This window comes from Epinephelus moara, chromosome 10 (genome assembly GCF_006386435.1).
Source record: "Epinephelus moara isolate mb chromosome 10, YSFRI_EMoa_1.0, whole genome shotgun sequence".
Classification (NCBI taxonomy): domain Eukaryota; kingdom Metazoa; phylum Chordata; class Actinopteri; order Perciformes; family Serranidae; genus Epinephelus; species Epinephelus moara.
In genome coordinates this window covers 3,839,610-3,855,198 of record NC_065515.1, presented here as the reverse complement: position 1 = coordinate 3,855,198, position 15,589 = coordinate 3,839,610, and the positions used below count along the sequence as shown (strand labels likewise).

At 44.5% G+C, this 15,589-nt stretch overlaps 1 protein-coding gene across 2 annotated transcripts in view; it reads right to left on the bottom strand.

The window, feature by feature from the left end:
• Window positions 1-1,636: 1,636 nt before the first annotated feature.
• Window positions 1,637-15,589, bottom strand: part of plpp3 (phospholipid phosphatase 3) — a 37,861-nt gene continuing 23,908 nt past the window's right edge. For both annotated transcript variants that reach the window (XM_050054173.1, XM_050054171.1), the window contains exons 4-7: window positions 15,087-15,274; window positions 14,930-14,987; window positions 11,231-11,407; window positions 1,637-3,915 (exon numbers count right to left, since the gene is read on the bottom strand). In XM_050054173.1, the coding sequence (XP_049910130.1) occupies window positions 3,787-3,915; window positions 11,231-11,407; window positions 14,930-14,987; window positions 15,087-15,274 (552 nt within the window). In that variant the 3' untranslated portion in view covers window positions 1,637-3,786. The remainder of the gene's footprint in view (window positions 3,916-11,230; window positions 11,408-14,929; window positions 14,988-15,086; window positions 15,275-15,589) is intronic.

Sequence of the window (15,589 nt, the reverse complement as noted above, 5' to 3'; positions counted from 1 at the left end):
TTTAGTGGACTAACTTTGCACTTGAAGGTTGCCCCTTCACTTACGTTTTAACAGGTCTGACGCTACTATGCGCCCCGGCTGTATCTAGGCTAACGGCTAACATGCTAACTATTATTTCTATGTTACTAGTCACTTGAAACAAATTTAGGACGATAGGAGACGGGTTGAAATAAACTGAAATTTCCCTTTAAATACCTAATATTGATATGTGTACATGCGGTTTAAATGGTGTGCTGCTGTGCACGACTACAGCGCAGCTTTTGAATTTAATCACTGTGTTATCAAAAAGAGGGCGACACACACTTGAGAATTGTCATTCAGGCTTTTCTCTCCCTGGTTGAAACACGCGGCGGTGGAGAAAATCACACTTCTTGTTTCAATCAGAATGGCAAACCATGATGGCACACACACACTCACACACTCACACTTACATGCACGCAGTGACGCCAGCCCCTCTGGTCTGGTGTCTGCCCAAGTGTGAAATCACACACACTTCTGAGCCCATGTCTAAGTGCGTGTCGTATTTGTGTATTTCATGTGGTATTTTCGACAAGAGGAACTAAGGCCACGGTGAGGCCGCTGCAAAAGTGTTACTTCTGCAGCTTCTATATTCATTGGCACTATATTAAGCAGTGGTGGAGGAATGTAGTACTCAGATCCTTCACTTCCAGTGTGTAAAAGTAGCAACAGCACAAAACACACTGTAAATCCTCTCTTACAGGTTTTATCCCTGCAGCACTATCGCAACAACCCAATCGCCAGAGAAAATATTGGCATTGTACATTTCTGCAAACTGTGGATATGTTGAATTTGTACATTATTGTGTTGCAGATACGGTGGAACTTTTTGTTTTAACAACACTGTGGTTAATGTGGTTAGGCTTAGGCACAAAAACCCCTTAGTCATGGTTAAGAAAAGATCATGTTTTGGCTTAAAATACCTGGTTTTGATGCCACTATACCAGCAGGAGATGTTGTGATATCTCTGTAAAAATAACTGCTTTTTTTGCAGGAAATCAGGGATGTCTTCGTAAGAAATAATCACTTTGCAAGCCACCATCCTAGCAGGAAAAGCAACAATGTCTGAGTAAAAAACAACCTCTTTTTTTATGCCACTATAGCAGCAGATGCAGCAGTGTCTCGGTAAAAAACAATCGCTCTTCATAGCACTATCCCTGCTGGAACAATACTGACAACCAGTTTTGTTGCTGGTTGGTGTTGACGAGTGGTTTGCAGCTTGGCAGGCATCTCGCCTTGGTGACACACCATCCACCATCCCCTCCGTCTAATGACAAAGTCAGCTGGCACATCACCTTAGAAATGTTGCTATATGTCTGAAACAAGCAAATGGAACTTATTCATGGTTTGCAGCATCATCCCATACTAATGTTTTCTTCTGTCGACTGTATTATCAGCAGAATGTACTTGTTATACATAAGTCCCTAAAACTTGTAATAAAACAAAGTACCTGGGTAAATGTACTTATAGTTGTGTGCAGTTTTTATATTGTCTTGTGAATGGGGAAAGCAAAGGGATCATTTCCAGCTGCAAATATTCAAAAGAATTCATCAAGCCGTACAAAACTAACATCATCTAAACATGCATTTGCAGGATCAACAGGGAAGACAAACCAAAAGTTGTGTTCATAATGAGCTTTTTATTTAAAAGCACATGTATTAGAGCTAAGTACATTTAGCAGAAAAAACAGCATTGCAACTATGTCTTTGTACAAAAAAACGAGACAATACAAAAATACTAATATTGAATTTTAATACAATTGTGGGTGTATTTTTTGTTGAATGCATATTACAAACGTAACTATAACAATCTACAATAGTTTAGTTATCTAGATACAAAAATCTGTCAATCGATGCTTTTTAAGCAGCATTTTGTAGAGAACACAGGTCTGTAATCATAGTGGATATATCTAAACATGTTAAGAAACAATATCTTACAGAGTTAATTTTAGTGATCTATACATTATTTATATATTTATAAAAAGAGTGAAAACGGCTTGGTGAAATGATAGGACGGACTATACGATGAGAAAGATGTGCAACATGGCGGAGTGTGTTGTTGGAGGAGGATATCTGAGTCGGCTGTAAAATAAAAAGGGATTCTGTGTCTGTACTGTACAACTATTAGTGATTATACAGGGACAGGCTATAAACATACAAGGTTAAAAGATGCTTCTTAGCAAAGAATAAAAATATTAGATCCACAGTTTTTATAACTCTCACCTGCTCTCGCTCTCACACACACGCACGCACACACACACATACACACAGACACACCTGGCACAGCTGACAGTGTGCGTGTTTTACTAAACACACACGTAGTTTATCAAGAGGTGGGGGGGTTCCTTTTCACAGCGCTCATACATATGTACACACATTCACACACACAGGATGTACATGTACAAGCACAAGCGTACCCACACAAGCACAGGAGTGTACACACACACACTGAGAGACAAACATCCATCGCCAATGAGTGATTGGGTGGGTGAGAGCCCCTCCCTGCCAGCGGAAAGAGCCCAAATCATCCCAAAATAATGTGCCAGCTTAGCTGTAATTCATCACCCTCTTTCCATGGTGACAGCCCGCACCCCTTCACTCTGTCCACCCGTCCACTTCCTGTTACGGAAGCCAAACAGATGCCCCCTCCCCAACACCAGGAAGTGGCATGGCACAGCCACGCCTCTTATACAGGTGCTGGGCGGCTGTGAGATCTGCCTCCCTCCTTCCACAGAATACATCCCCCCTTTTACTACATCTAACCCTCAAGAAATGCAACATCCCGGGTTTGGGCCGCTCTGAGAGTCCACTGCAAAAAGCTTGACGTGCTGATCTGGAGACAGAGGTATATGAGGTCGCTTCACTTCTTAAAGACACAGGTTATTTAAGAAGAAAGACAGCCGACGGACTGCTCTGCTCTGCTCTGTTACAACGGCCTTAAAAGATCAGTATATGATCCTTACAGTGGACCTACTGGTGCAGGGTTATTGTTATAGAAGCCATGCTATGCTAACTTTATCCTGCCTGAGTATGGAGTCTTATGAAACAACCACATCAGGCTCGCTCAGCTTCCAGGAGTCGATATTTCTGTCTCGTGTGTGTCAGCATCATCAAGTTTTCTGTCAGTTTGACGTCTCAGGCAGCAAGTGGTGATAATGGACAATGAACTTTAAAAACAGTGCTATAAGTTATATTTTTCTATACTGTTAATATTTCTATGCTGCTAGTTATTGCAGTAATATCCTTCCCATAGCAAAGGAAGTTGTTGTCCTACGATGTTCCAAGGCCACAGAGAGTTCAGAGAGGAAGCATCACTGGGACCCCCTCTCTCCCTAGGCAGGGGGTTTGTCTTTTTTTGTGTCTTTTCTTCATTTGTTTTTCTTCACAAGTGTTTTCCCTTCATGTGGTTACACTTCCATCAAACCTCCACACCCTCAGCTCTGCCTGTCAAGTCAATTTCTTAATTCGTTTTGCCTTTTAGCTTCCAATTCTTTTCTGTTTGTGCTCAAAATGATGGGCTCAAATGTTGATTAGTAGTTGACATAATAGTAAATAAAAAATGTCTGGATAGTGAGAGTGGACTCTGCTGTGCAAATCTCAAATCTGACACCCTAGTCCACACAGCGCCTCGCTGGGCGCCGCAGAAAAGGGAGGAGGGTGCCGTTTGAGAAGCAGCTACAGTCTCTCGTCGCTACATTCTACTGTCCGATGGGAGGTGAGCAGCGCTGTGATTGGCTCCTCGGTCGCAGGAAGTAGTCGCGGCCTCTCTCTCACACCATGTTGTGGTGGTTGTTCCTCTCGATGATGTCGGAAGAAGGGAGCAGCTCCTTCTTGATCGGGGAGGGCGGGGGCGTGGCTGGCTTCACCCGGGGCTTAAACAGGTCTGACACGTAGAACACCTGGTGGACGGAGGGAGAGAGAGGTGAGGAAACAGAAGGACGGCAGCAAACAGAGAAGACATAAAGAATCAGAGGAAAACAAGAGGGACTACATCATCCCAAAGTGCTCTCAGCATGTGGCCACTCTAGACCAGTGGCTCCCAACTGGTGCAGCCACAGGGTCCAGATTTCTCCTTAGTCATCACTTCAAGATCCACAAAGTTTATTATATTCAGTGTCATAACTACGTTTGGCCACGTTGTTGAGCTAGTTTGCTGCCTCTGTGAAGTAGCTGTCCATTATGCACTCGCTCTACAGCAGGAAATGGCACTTCAAAGCACTTCAAATAGCTTTGTGCCAAAAACTCACTGTACTTAAAAATGAAGCGTGTTTTTTACAAACTTGACACGTTTGCGAGTCACTTTATGGCCATGATTGTGGCAAAAAAAAAAAATCTCCTATCATGTCTGACTTACTGGTTCATAACAAACCAAGTATGGAATTAATTTGAAGATGCTCTGGTTTAAAATGAGACTGAACGTTTCTCTGCATGTCAGTTTTTAAGCCACAACAAAGACCAAAATGAGACCTGAAATATTGTGGCTTCTTGTTTTTAGCTGAGCCGATTGTCAGAAATGCCTTTTGCTCAATGTTTATGCTATGTGATGTTGTTGAGGACTTGATAGCCCCTACAGGCTGATGAAGAGGAGTGAGGAGTCAGCAGAAAATGATGATATACGACAGGTTTTTCAACAATTGTGAATCACCGCAACCATGAAGATCCTGAAGTATACAGTCATAAATGTGCACATAAAATATTAGGCTGACTGGTTCTGTAGTTTGTGAGATTAGCTGCACACAGACAGACAGAAACACACACACTCAACCAAACCACCTAGCTTATACCTGGTGGAGATGATAAAGACGGGATCCAGTGGCTCAAACCAAATATGGAGCTATTTTTCGGGCATGTGTGTCCAGTTTAGCAGTTCGGTTTTAATGCAAATGCACCACATTCAAGGACAGACGAGTTTTCATTGTAATTTGCATCAGTCATGATAAACCTATCTCAGCTGATTTGCCTATGCCAGACAACTCCCAAGTTACCAAATAACCACCATGTGTCTCGTCTTGGCTCTGAGGCTGGGCTCAAACATGTTTTTTTCTCGGATTAACAGCAGCTACACTCTCTACACAAGAAAAAAAATCTAATTGCGCAAGTGAAATGTCAGATTAATTTAATAACAGGTGTGAACTGCACCCATTAGCTGAGTCTGGAAACAGTCTGGGTAAAACACAGCAGGTCTGAACAGGGCTAATGTGTATGTACACCCACGTGTTGTTAATGTCTGCATGGGAGCTGTGAGCTGGCGAGAAGTGTAAAAGGGAATGCTGCATTACTTTATGATGCCATGATGAGAAGTGCCACCCTTTGTGCAATCCCCAAACGAGCAGCGCTGAGTAATCTGGCTGAAGGAAGTGATCTTAGTGTAGCTCACTCTAAACTGACAATCAAACGTAGTGAACCCGAGCTAATCCGCTATTAAATGATGCCAGGGGTGAATTCCCCCTTTACATCAACTCTGAGGTCAGCCTGGCAGCTGCTGGTGGCAAACGAAGGATGCTGGAGAAAAAAAAAAAAAAAAGAGGCAGAAAAGAAATCTCTTCCTGAGATCCTGATGACATCATATGTCAAACAGGAAAATGGGCAGGGGTGGACAGGAAGTGGGACCATGGAAACTACTGTCCACTGAAAGAGTGGATTACCGTTTCCACTTACAAGGGTCTGGGGTCAGTCATGAGCAACAGTGGCTTCAGCTGCGGACTCGCACACAAACACACACATAATTGGCAGGCGCAGCAGCTTTTCCTTCCGTGCTGCCAGTCGAGGGCGAGCAGAGGGCCTGTGCCAGGGAGACGAGGAGGAGGGAGGGCCAAGAGGGGGGAGCTGCCATTCAACAGCGAGCTCTGAGAAAGAGAGCCGACTGGGCACCAGCTCCTCCAAGAAAACAGCACGGATAACTCTCATGGGAGAAAATACGCAGTGAAAATACATGCTGGTCTCATACGGGGAAACATATACGAGTGGCCATGGTCAACACACAGCCGGTGATCTATTTATAAAACAAAGACTCACTCGATACAAAGACATTCTCCTCTATTACAGCTTGACATTTACTGACCATAAAGACCTTCACTGGTGACCTCTGACTCAGATGACATCAGTCGTATACAGATTCCTCCTTAATACACAGCTGCTTTCAAGGCCTTAAAAGGGCTCTTTGTCTGTACAGCCGTTAGTTTGCACAGCGTCTTCTGTGCATCATAATATGGTATATCATATATGATATAATTAGCGCAGTGTGGGGGGATATGATGTGAAGTCATATCTCTGAGAATCACCCGTCCTTGGAAACATCCTGAGCTCATTTCCCATTGGGGATGCTCGGCGTCCAATCATAGTGGGCCTTGCTGCCGCGTCACCCGACCTCCAACCTATCGCCCCTGAACCTGCCATGGTGGAAGGCTTATCACGACCTCGCCACTTCCTGTGCATGATGTATGCAAACACACACAGCCTCCAGTTCTTTTGTGTTGAGAGATGCAGACTCAGCAGTTAGGCTTCTACTGCAGGAAAAAAAGCAGTGCATGTACTGAATATGAATACATATATGTGTGTGTGTGTGTGTGTGTGTGTGTGTGTGTGTGTGTGTGAGAGAGAGTTTGCCTCTAATTGTCCTTAACCACTATTTAAATATCAAGCCTTACACATTAAGTAAGTGAGTCACACAGGAAGTGAGTGCAGTACCTTGCAGGAACTGCGAATTTCTAAAAAACCACCATTACTCACCAGACCCCCGCCAGTGAATTTGTTCGCACGCACATGAAACCAACCATGAATATATCTGCAGCCTAACCACACAATACATCGGTTAATTCATTCAGCCAATATAGGTCAGAGGATGGAACTCTGACACATTTGTGAGGAAATATCAAATGACTGCATGTCTCGCAATGTCAAATGTCAAGTTTTTTAAGGAAGTTAAAGGTCTAGTGTGCGATTTTGTGGCAACTAGCAGTGAGGACTGCAGATTGCAACCTGCTGAAAATTCTCCCGTGTGCCAAGCATATATTCCCGGTTAGGATTTCTTCAGTGTTCAGAAGGTTTTCACCAGGAGCCAATTTATCTGCAGAGGTCTCTCCCTCTCTAAATTAGGTGATTCAAACCCAGAGACTTCATGGATGTTGACCCGCTGTCTATGTAGATTCTGAGAAAACGAAAACATGACGATTCTTAGGCTGCTCTCAGACCTAGAGACCTAGAGTTGTCTTGCTTTGGTCTGAATCAGGGATTCATTTTGTTCCAAAGTTGTATAATTGCCTAGAGTTGGTTCGTGTTGTCACGGCAGCATTTACAAGCGGACCAGATCAAATGCCTTCTGCGAGAAAGCTGCTCTTGATTGGTCAGAACACCTTCTCACCACAAATGCACCGCACCAGAGTTCCTTTGGAACCGGACTGAGACCACCTCTTCAAGAAGGTCTCTGTCTGGTTGTTTTCGTGCACACTCGAGTGTGATTGCTGTGTTCACACCTGCCGACACGAACCACACGGAGGGGGCAAACAAAGTTGAGTTCCACTAAACCGAACCAAACAGGGCAGGTGTGAAAGCACCCTTATTTTCAGATGGTTATACATGAAACAAAACATGTCTATTATATTATCTTCCCCATAAATCCTGCACACTGGACCTTTAACTGTTGGCACTGTGCATATAATTCAGAATTTAGAGACTTGAGTTGCGTGATAAAAAAAATGACTTCCTGCTTCTACACAAGTTCACTGACCACGCAGCTTTAACATTTGAGACCCTGAGTATGTCCAGCTTGTCCTTGTGTGTTTAAATCAGAGAGGGAGGGACAGCATCCTCTTGCCCCCTCCTCCTTTAATGCCTGACCCGACTCCTCTTTACTGTGACAATGAACCTCGAAAAGCGCTGCCCCAGCTTTCGGACAGCTGCTTCCTGCTGGATTGGGCCCTTTTGACCTTTGTTACCACACATGTTGAAAAGTAGGTCACTGCGTCTGAAAGGAAGAGCCAGGTAGGACAGACGGACCACTTCCTGTTGTGGTTCCTTGAATCTCTGGATCAGAGCCCTGCAGACAGAGTCTGGAGTCTGACTCAAAACAGACATTCATCTACATATTCTTTACAAAAAAAAACTCTTAATGTATCCGACTCAGACACCATCTGTCATCAAATGTGAGGAAAGACAAAGCAGCAATTAACTTACAGCAAAGCCGCAGTCGAACACGTCACTACACATGAATGTGTTCATTCCTGCCTCAGGTTTGTATTGTTCATTTACTGGCACTCAACACGGAGAGCAGTGGGATTAAAGAGGTAACGGTAGCCTGGGGAAACCTGGAATAGCCCTGACAATAAAGTCATGGAATAATACAATTCTCTACAGCCAATTACTCAAATGTATTTGGAAAGGAAGATACTTTTCCACAAGGCTATATAATTCATCATGTGATATTTAGAACAATTGTTCACAATCACACACTTGGGACTGACGTGAAAATCCAATAATTTGCACCACTGCGTTCTTTTGTTCTTTGAATCAGACTTTTGTATCAAGACAAGTGCAGTGTGAGTGTCTGGAGGCTGCTGTCTCCATGTCTCCACTGTACGTACACAAGCTCAGGAAAGATTTATGGACCACATTACCCAAGCTGCCATGGGGCTCTTAAATATCAACTGCTTCATGGAAGCATCTTATGAGAATGATTGGCTACAGGGGTCATATTCACCAATATCTTCCTAAGTTTTATTCCTAAAATTTGAAGAAAGGTCCCCAGAAAAGTCTTTGTCATGACGTGGTCTAAGACAGCAGAACTGTTCGTACATGTGTTCTCGTAATGATGAATCTTATTGTCCCTGTAAGTTTAATGCACGTGCCAGCAGAACCACGAACCGAAACGTTCCTGCTAAAAAGCGCAAAGGCTAAAGAAAACTAATCTTGCCTAATGGAACAAGTGTGTTTTGATCTCAATCCCTCTTGGCTTTAGCTCTTTGTTTACTTTCCTCACTTTTGTTTCTCTTCTCATGCACTAAGCTGAACTGATAACGCTGATTCAACATGCTGAATTGGCGGAAAAAAAGCCAACTAGCGCTAACAAGGGCCAACGTTGTGGGACATATCTCAGTGATTAGGGCAGCAAACGCTCACCAACGGCCCAACTTTGACCAACAGACGATGGTTAGCTTGGTGTGTCAGGGCCTTTAAAGACCATAATGGTTTTTGTAAAGTGATAAAACATACCTATTTATATGTATTGTAAATTATACAAATATTATTGTTGTGCACAAACATTTCAGCACAAAGTGTGCGTAACAATGCTCTTGAGAGTGTGTAGAGTCTAAGTTTCAAGAAGAAATGTCTTCTTAAGAACGGTGGGTAAATGACGCCCAAAGTTCTCCAACAACAAAGCTGCTTCTACAACCAGTATGGGATACAGACTGAACCCTCAAAGCCTTCGTCATGTTGTTACAGTGTATTCTCAGTGACCTTCAAAGACGAATCAAAGGCACACTTATGAACAACTATCACTGTACATCAAGAGGACATGTAGCAGATCCAAGCGGAGACATTTAAAAGACTGTTTCAGTGCTCTGAACATCTCTGATTTCAAAGTGTGAACTCGTGCTTTTACTCTTACATTTCAAACTCTACATTTAAAAGATTAATGACTGGAACCTGCACACTTGTTAACATACGATCCAAGTATGTTCATGCTTTGATTTAGTTCTTTCTGCTGGCTTTTTTCAGGCAAACAGGCCTCATACTGCCTCTGTCCTGCCTCCACTCATCTCCTGTCAGGTCCTTTCTGCTCTGCTGCTCATTGAGAGGCTGAAACAGCCGAGCTAAAGTATTCACAGATGTGTGTTTCTACTAAGACTGGGCAAATCAGAACGGGCGTCAAGGATCGTAAAACTAACCTCACCGCCTTGATCGGCAGGGGTTTCAAAATGAGTGCGCGTGCGTCTGTGTGTACGTATGTACATGTGTTGTGTATGCATGTGGATGTGAACAGTGCGTCTGTGTGTTTGTGTGTTAAGCTGTCTCTCTGAGGGTTGTGGAATAGCCGAGTTGGATTAAACCCACGCTCATCCCGAGCCAAGATGTAGACAAGGCTCCTCTCTCCTGTCACTTCCCTCCCTTCGCTCCTCCTGCCAGATCTGCCCATTCAGAGGTCAAGCTCATACATTGAGCATATTTCTGAGAACATTCTTTTTTCCCCCTCTTGTCAAAGCTGATGTCGTCCAGGAGCTTCGCCCAGCTGGAGGAGTGCTGATGTTGCCAGAGCATTACTGTCTATTGTTACTCACTGATTTCTGCTCGTTTTGGATGCTTGAATAATCCTGGCATTCAAGGACACTGGTGTGCTGTGTGTGTGTGTGTGTGTGTGTGTGTGTGTGTGTGTGTGTGTGTGTGTGTGTGAGAGCGTGCATGTGCGTTTTAGCTGTGCCAAAGTCTGCCTAGGCGCCACTACTGAGGTCTTGCTAAAGTTTATGAATCTAATCCTTTCCACATTCATGATTTGGATCGTGTAGAAAGGTAAGGGCTGCTCATGTGTGTGTGTGTGCGTGTGTGTGTGTTTGTGTGAGTGTGTCTTTCCATGCATTTCCCAGAGGCAGCAGAGTTTAGCAGGGGCCTGCTGTGCTGATAGAACCAGAGCCGCCAAATAAAAAACCCAAAATAATTAACAGCCTCATTCCTGTTTCAAAGGCTAATCCTCCCTCTCTCTCTCTCTTTCTCGCGCGCGCTCCTGCTCTCTCTTTTTTTACACTCCCTCCATTTTCCTCTTGACCCGAATTCAATTTTCCTTGGCTCCGTCTAGCTTAGTGTAATGACGAGGGTTACGAAAATCATCTGGCAACTGCTGCGACGATATGTCACAAAAGTAGCAAAGAAGTTTGCAGAGTATGGATTCATACTAGCACACACACGCAGGCACACCCTCCTGAACAAGGGCCTGACTCCACGCAATGTGTTATTCATTAAAGGGAATCAGATTCTCCTCACTTCACTGCTTGCTCCATTTCTCTTTTTCAGAGAAAGAAGAGAACAAAAAAAGTCAAAGAAAGAGCTAGGCGGAGGCAGACTTTATTTGAAGGTCGGTGCGTCTGTAGGATCCCCGGCGGTCAATTATAGAAAAGTATTAAGTTGCGGAAAGACATATGCCTTCGTGCTTTATCACTCGGATTATATTTTCAAGCAGGTTGCGTGTTGGATTTATGTGTCTCTTTGCGTGACATGTGTACTCACTATGCAGTAGGCCACCAGGGCTCCCTGCACAAAGCCAGCCAGGACGTCGGTCGGGTGGTGCTTGTGGTCGGACACACGTGATAGGCCGGTGTAAAAGGCCATCATCAACAGGGTGAACTGGAGCAGCGGGCGGAGGAGACGAGCGCCACGCCATGAGAACCTGGACTGGAGATAAAACTGAGAAAACAGAGAGATGATGTTATTTATTTTCCTCCAAATAACAGAATCAATTATGCACAGTTATTGTGTAAAAACTCTGACACACAAACCCTTAAATAAAGAATTTACTGGTGTAAAACATGCATTATCAATGTGGTCGTCAGTCCTCTCTGATGCCAGTAATGACCTGTACACACCAGGCTGTACACCTGCAGCGCGTGTTTCTGTGTGTGTGCATGTGTATTATTACTGTCTGAGAGGTCTAGACTGAATCAAAGTGGGCAGGCTGGCCAGAGCCGCAAAGAAACACATAATCTCTTCCACAACACACACTCGACTGCCTGAGACCCGGACATGACTGATTCATGGTTAAACATCCCAGCTGTAAAAACAGCAAGACCACAGAGAGCCACTGGAATACACACACACACACACACACACACACACACACACATACATACATGCATACATACCCTACCATGAACATTTCAACACTTTGTAGGGATGAACTCGCTCCCCTCTATTAGAGTAAATAGAGGACAAAGCGGATGCACCCCCCCACTGCGCCTGCAGCCAAAAACCATCTTCTGGGTCATGATAAAGACAGAGAAGAGCCAAAACAGGAATGACTGGGTCCAAGGTCACTTTCGGTCACTCTTACAAGTGCAAATACACGCCGTCTCTCTCTTTATATCCTCAAACACGCACAGCAGTGAGATCAGCCCAGGTCCCTCAGACATCCTGTGTTTCTACACCACTCGTACCCTCCAACTTCCTGTCTCTCACACCCAGAGACAGAGGGCATGGGAGGGCCGGCCTCAGCCAAGGTCTACCTTGCGTCTTATAATCAGCTAGGCTAACAATACCAGCAGAAAGCCGCAGTGCCTCCCATCAACCCCCATCCACTATAAGCTCCTGTAGGTGTAAAGCTCCCTTGCATTTCCTCTACGACACTCTATCATTGTTCTTTTCCTTGTGGACGCAGAGGAAGTGATCCCTCCCATCCCTTCTGCTCTCGCTCTCTCCTCCCTGGCAGCAGGGATGTTTAGACTTCAGGTTTCCTCCAATGTGGTTCTCAGGTAGCGGGCGAGGACTGCTGATAAGTACTTTTGTCTGGCGTCCTGCAGCCATGACGCAACATCCTAAACCTCTCAGTTTTAAGCAGGCTTTGATAGAGGTTGTAGGAGAAAGGGTGAGCACTTAGCCAAAAAGAGAGAGTTACAGTGACCCGTTCAACTTGGCCCTATCTGAGTGGGTGGCAGTGAGTAAACCCAAATAACTCATCCAACTCTGATTCAGCAGAAGTGTGAACACATGAAGTCACGATAAGCAATTCAGAAGGTTAACGACCTTCTAAAAGTCTCAAAATGGATTTTCGTCTCCTCTATAAATCAAACTCAGACTTAAATAGACTCAGGCACTTGCCTTTCTGACCCTAGCTGTCCTCCCATAAATTTGTTATGCGTCTTAAACAGTTAGATCAGAGGAAAACAACAATAAAACACAACAACAAACGGAGTCCCAGCAGATTCCCATGACAGATGGAGACAAGAGCGACACAAAGTCTGGTGGTTTCTGAAGGAATCCAGCTCATTCCAGTGAGATCTTCTCCCTCTGTCTTTCTCGCTGTGACTCAGTGTTCAGTAAAAGAAAACTGACAACAACGTGAGAAAGAATGAGAGCGAGGGCTCGTTTTACACGGCTTCCCCCTTCCCATCCTCTCTTCTGGTTCACACCATGCTGTGAGACAGAAGCATAGCTGTGGTTAAAACCACTTTGATCACAAACAAACATATTGGCTTTTATTTAACCAACAACATGCTATCTGCCTCGGCGACAGCAGGCCCAGTAAGCACGAATAACCCACAGAAACGCGCCCAGTCCTTTGCCACTGGATCGTGTGTTTGCACATTAGACAAAACAAAAGATAGCTCAGTAGGACGCATGAATGCTCACACAAGCTTGTTCTCTGTGGCTGTGGTTGTAGCTGAGCAGCGTGCCGTGTCGTCTGTGCCAGTTATCTATGTGCCATTGCAGAAGAACGCGATGCTGTGAAGTCGCAGCTCAAAACCACATCAGACGCAAACGCAGCTCTCCGTCGAGCTTGGCAGGAAATGAAGTGCTTCGAAATCAAAGAGTGGCAATTAGCAGACGACTGGGGGCTGTGGGGGAGAGCTAGGCGACAGCCACACTGTGGAAGTAACACTTTCACCCTGGTGAGGACGAGGGGGAGAAAACAAGGGCCAAAAAGAGACCTAAGAAAGAGAGGATTCATTATATCTATCTATTGTAGACATGGATGGTTGATTTATTAATTATTCTATTATTTGACCAAAAGGACAGAAAATGAATATGGCGACCTAAATGCATCATCTTTAAATGTATTGTTATGGGATATATCATGCATCTTAAGCTAGCGATTAAACTTGCAGCCAATATCCATCCTCATGTTCTATTGATTTAACTTAAGATTAGTAACGTCTCCTTGAGGACGACAAAAGAGAAACACAATGATACGTCTTTAAGAAGATTTTAAGAGAGAAGGAGGCTCTGTGAGTGAAAACGTGATGTCACATGACTCGTTTTCAGCCGGCAAAAACAAAACAAAAATGCTGCAGATTCCTTTTTCCACTGGGAATGCCTCCAGTGGGCTTTGTTTCAGGCTGGTTTTATGTTCCAAAACATAAACTACAAGCTGTACCTCCTCTCCTCTTTCTGTTCCACTGTTTGCACCAGCCTCCTCTGGCTGAGGTCCTGAACTCGCCGCAGCTGGAACACTGGTCTCTGACTATTGTGTCACACTGTGGTCTGGATGCATCACATGTCCGTTCCCTCTCTGCTTTTTCCCCTGCTTTTAATTCATCTCTTTTCCTTGGTCTGACCAGAATGCAGCTGTAGGTTCAACCAGAGGCTGGGAAATACCCGCAGCAAGTTCTCACTGCATGACAATACACTACGACACACCAGAACTTCCACTGTCAGCCCACTGTGAGAACCGAGACCACCCTTTAACAAAGCTTGAGCCAGCCAGACCCAAAACACTGACTGTCTTCTTCCCTCTTCAGAGAAAGAGGAGAAGGAGGAGATGATTGGGGAGCTATGAGCTGGCGATTGTCTGTGTGTGTGTAATTAGACTGTTTGAAGCATGAAATGCCTCGAGGGTGCTAAGCCTCACCCGACACCCACAACAGGTGGAGTGAGAGGCAGAGACTGAGGGAAATGGGAGAGGACAGGAAGTGCACGCGCAGCTGCTCTTAAGAAAACAGGTGGAGCGCATCCATCCATCTCGGAGGGGTAAAAAGGAGAATAAAACTCTTTATGAACTGAGTGAGGAGATAGAGAAGAGGAGGAGGAGACGTGGATAAGAACAATCTTTTGTCTTCAGGCAGTAAATCCCTAAATCACAGCCCAGCCTTCTTTCCATGACTCCCTCTATGATCTGTAAATCATTGTTTCTGGGGCTCTCTGCATGTGTGTGCTTGCATGAATGTGAGTGTGTGACGATGTGTGTGTGTGCAAGAGAGCTTAATGGTTACTTACAGCCAGGTAGAGCATGGTATACATTGAAAAAGAGGCATGTCCTGAGAAGAAGGATTTTCTGTGGAGTAAAGATCTTCAGTCAGTTTTTCAATCGAAGGATTTTTTTCAGTCCAGCATATTTACTGCATATCGTGTATGTAACGGTGTTTTCTCAAACCTGGCCTCCTGCACATCACTCTCATAGCCAGCACAGGTATAGTTGGTGATGTATCCCTGCGAGCAGTTGATGGTGGAGAAATCTGGCTTACACACATCTAAGAAGTGGGGCCTCATACGACCCACCGACACCTTGGCAATGTCTGTGAACGACTGGCTGACGGCACATCCAAAGAGAAACACACCCATCTGCAAGATCACACACACCAATGGTTAGACACAATAACAAAGCAGCTTACTTAAAAAAAAACTGTGGCACATTTGCCACTCAACATTCTTAGTAATTCCTAAACAATGAGTCCTCATTGTGAGACACTGGTAAACAAAAACAAGCTTCTCATTTCATTGTTGTGGCGTAAGTGGCAGCTGCTGCTTACAGATTTCACCAGCTGTAACTCACTAAAAATAATGTTAGCTTAACAAATTGGTTTGAAATGCTGTCGCTGGCTGATTTTGTAACATTTGCAGCAGCCCCATTTTAAACCAAGAAGCCTGTAAAGGAGT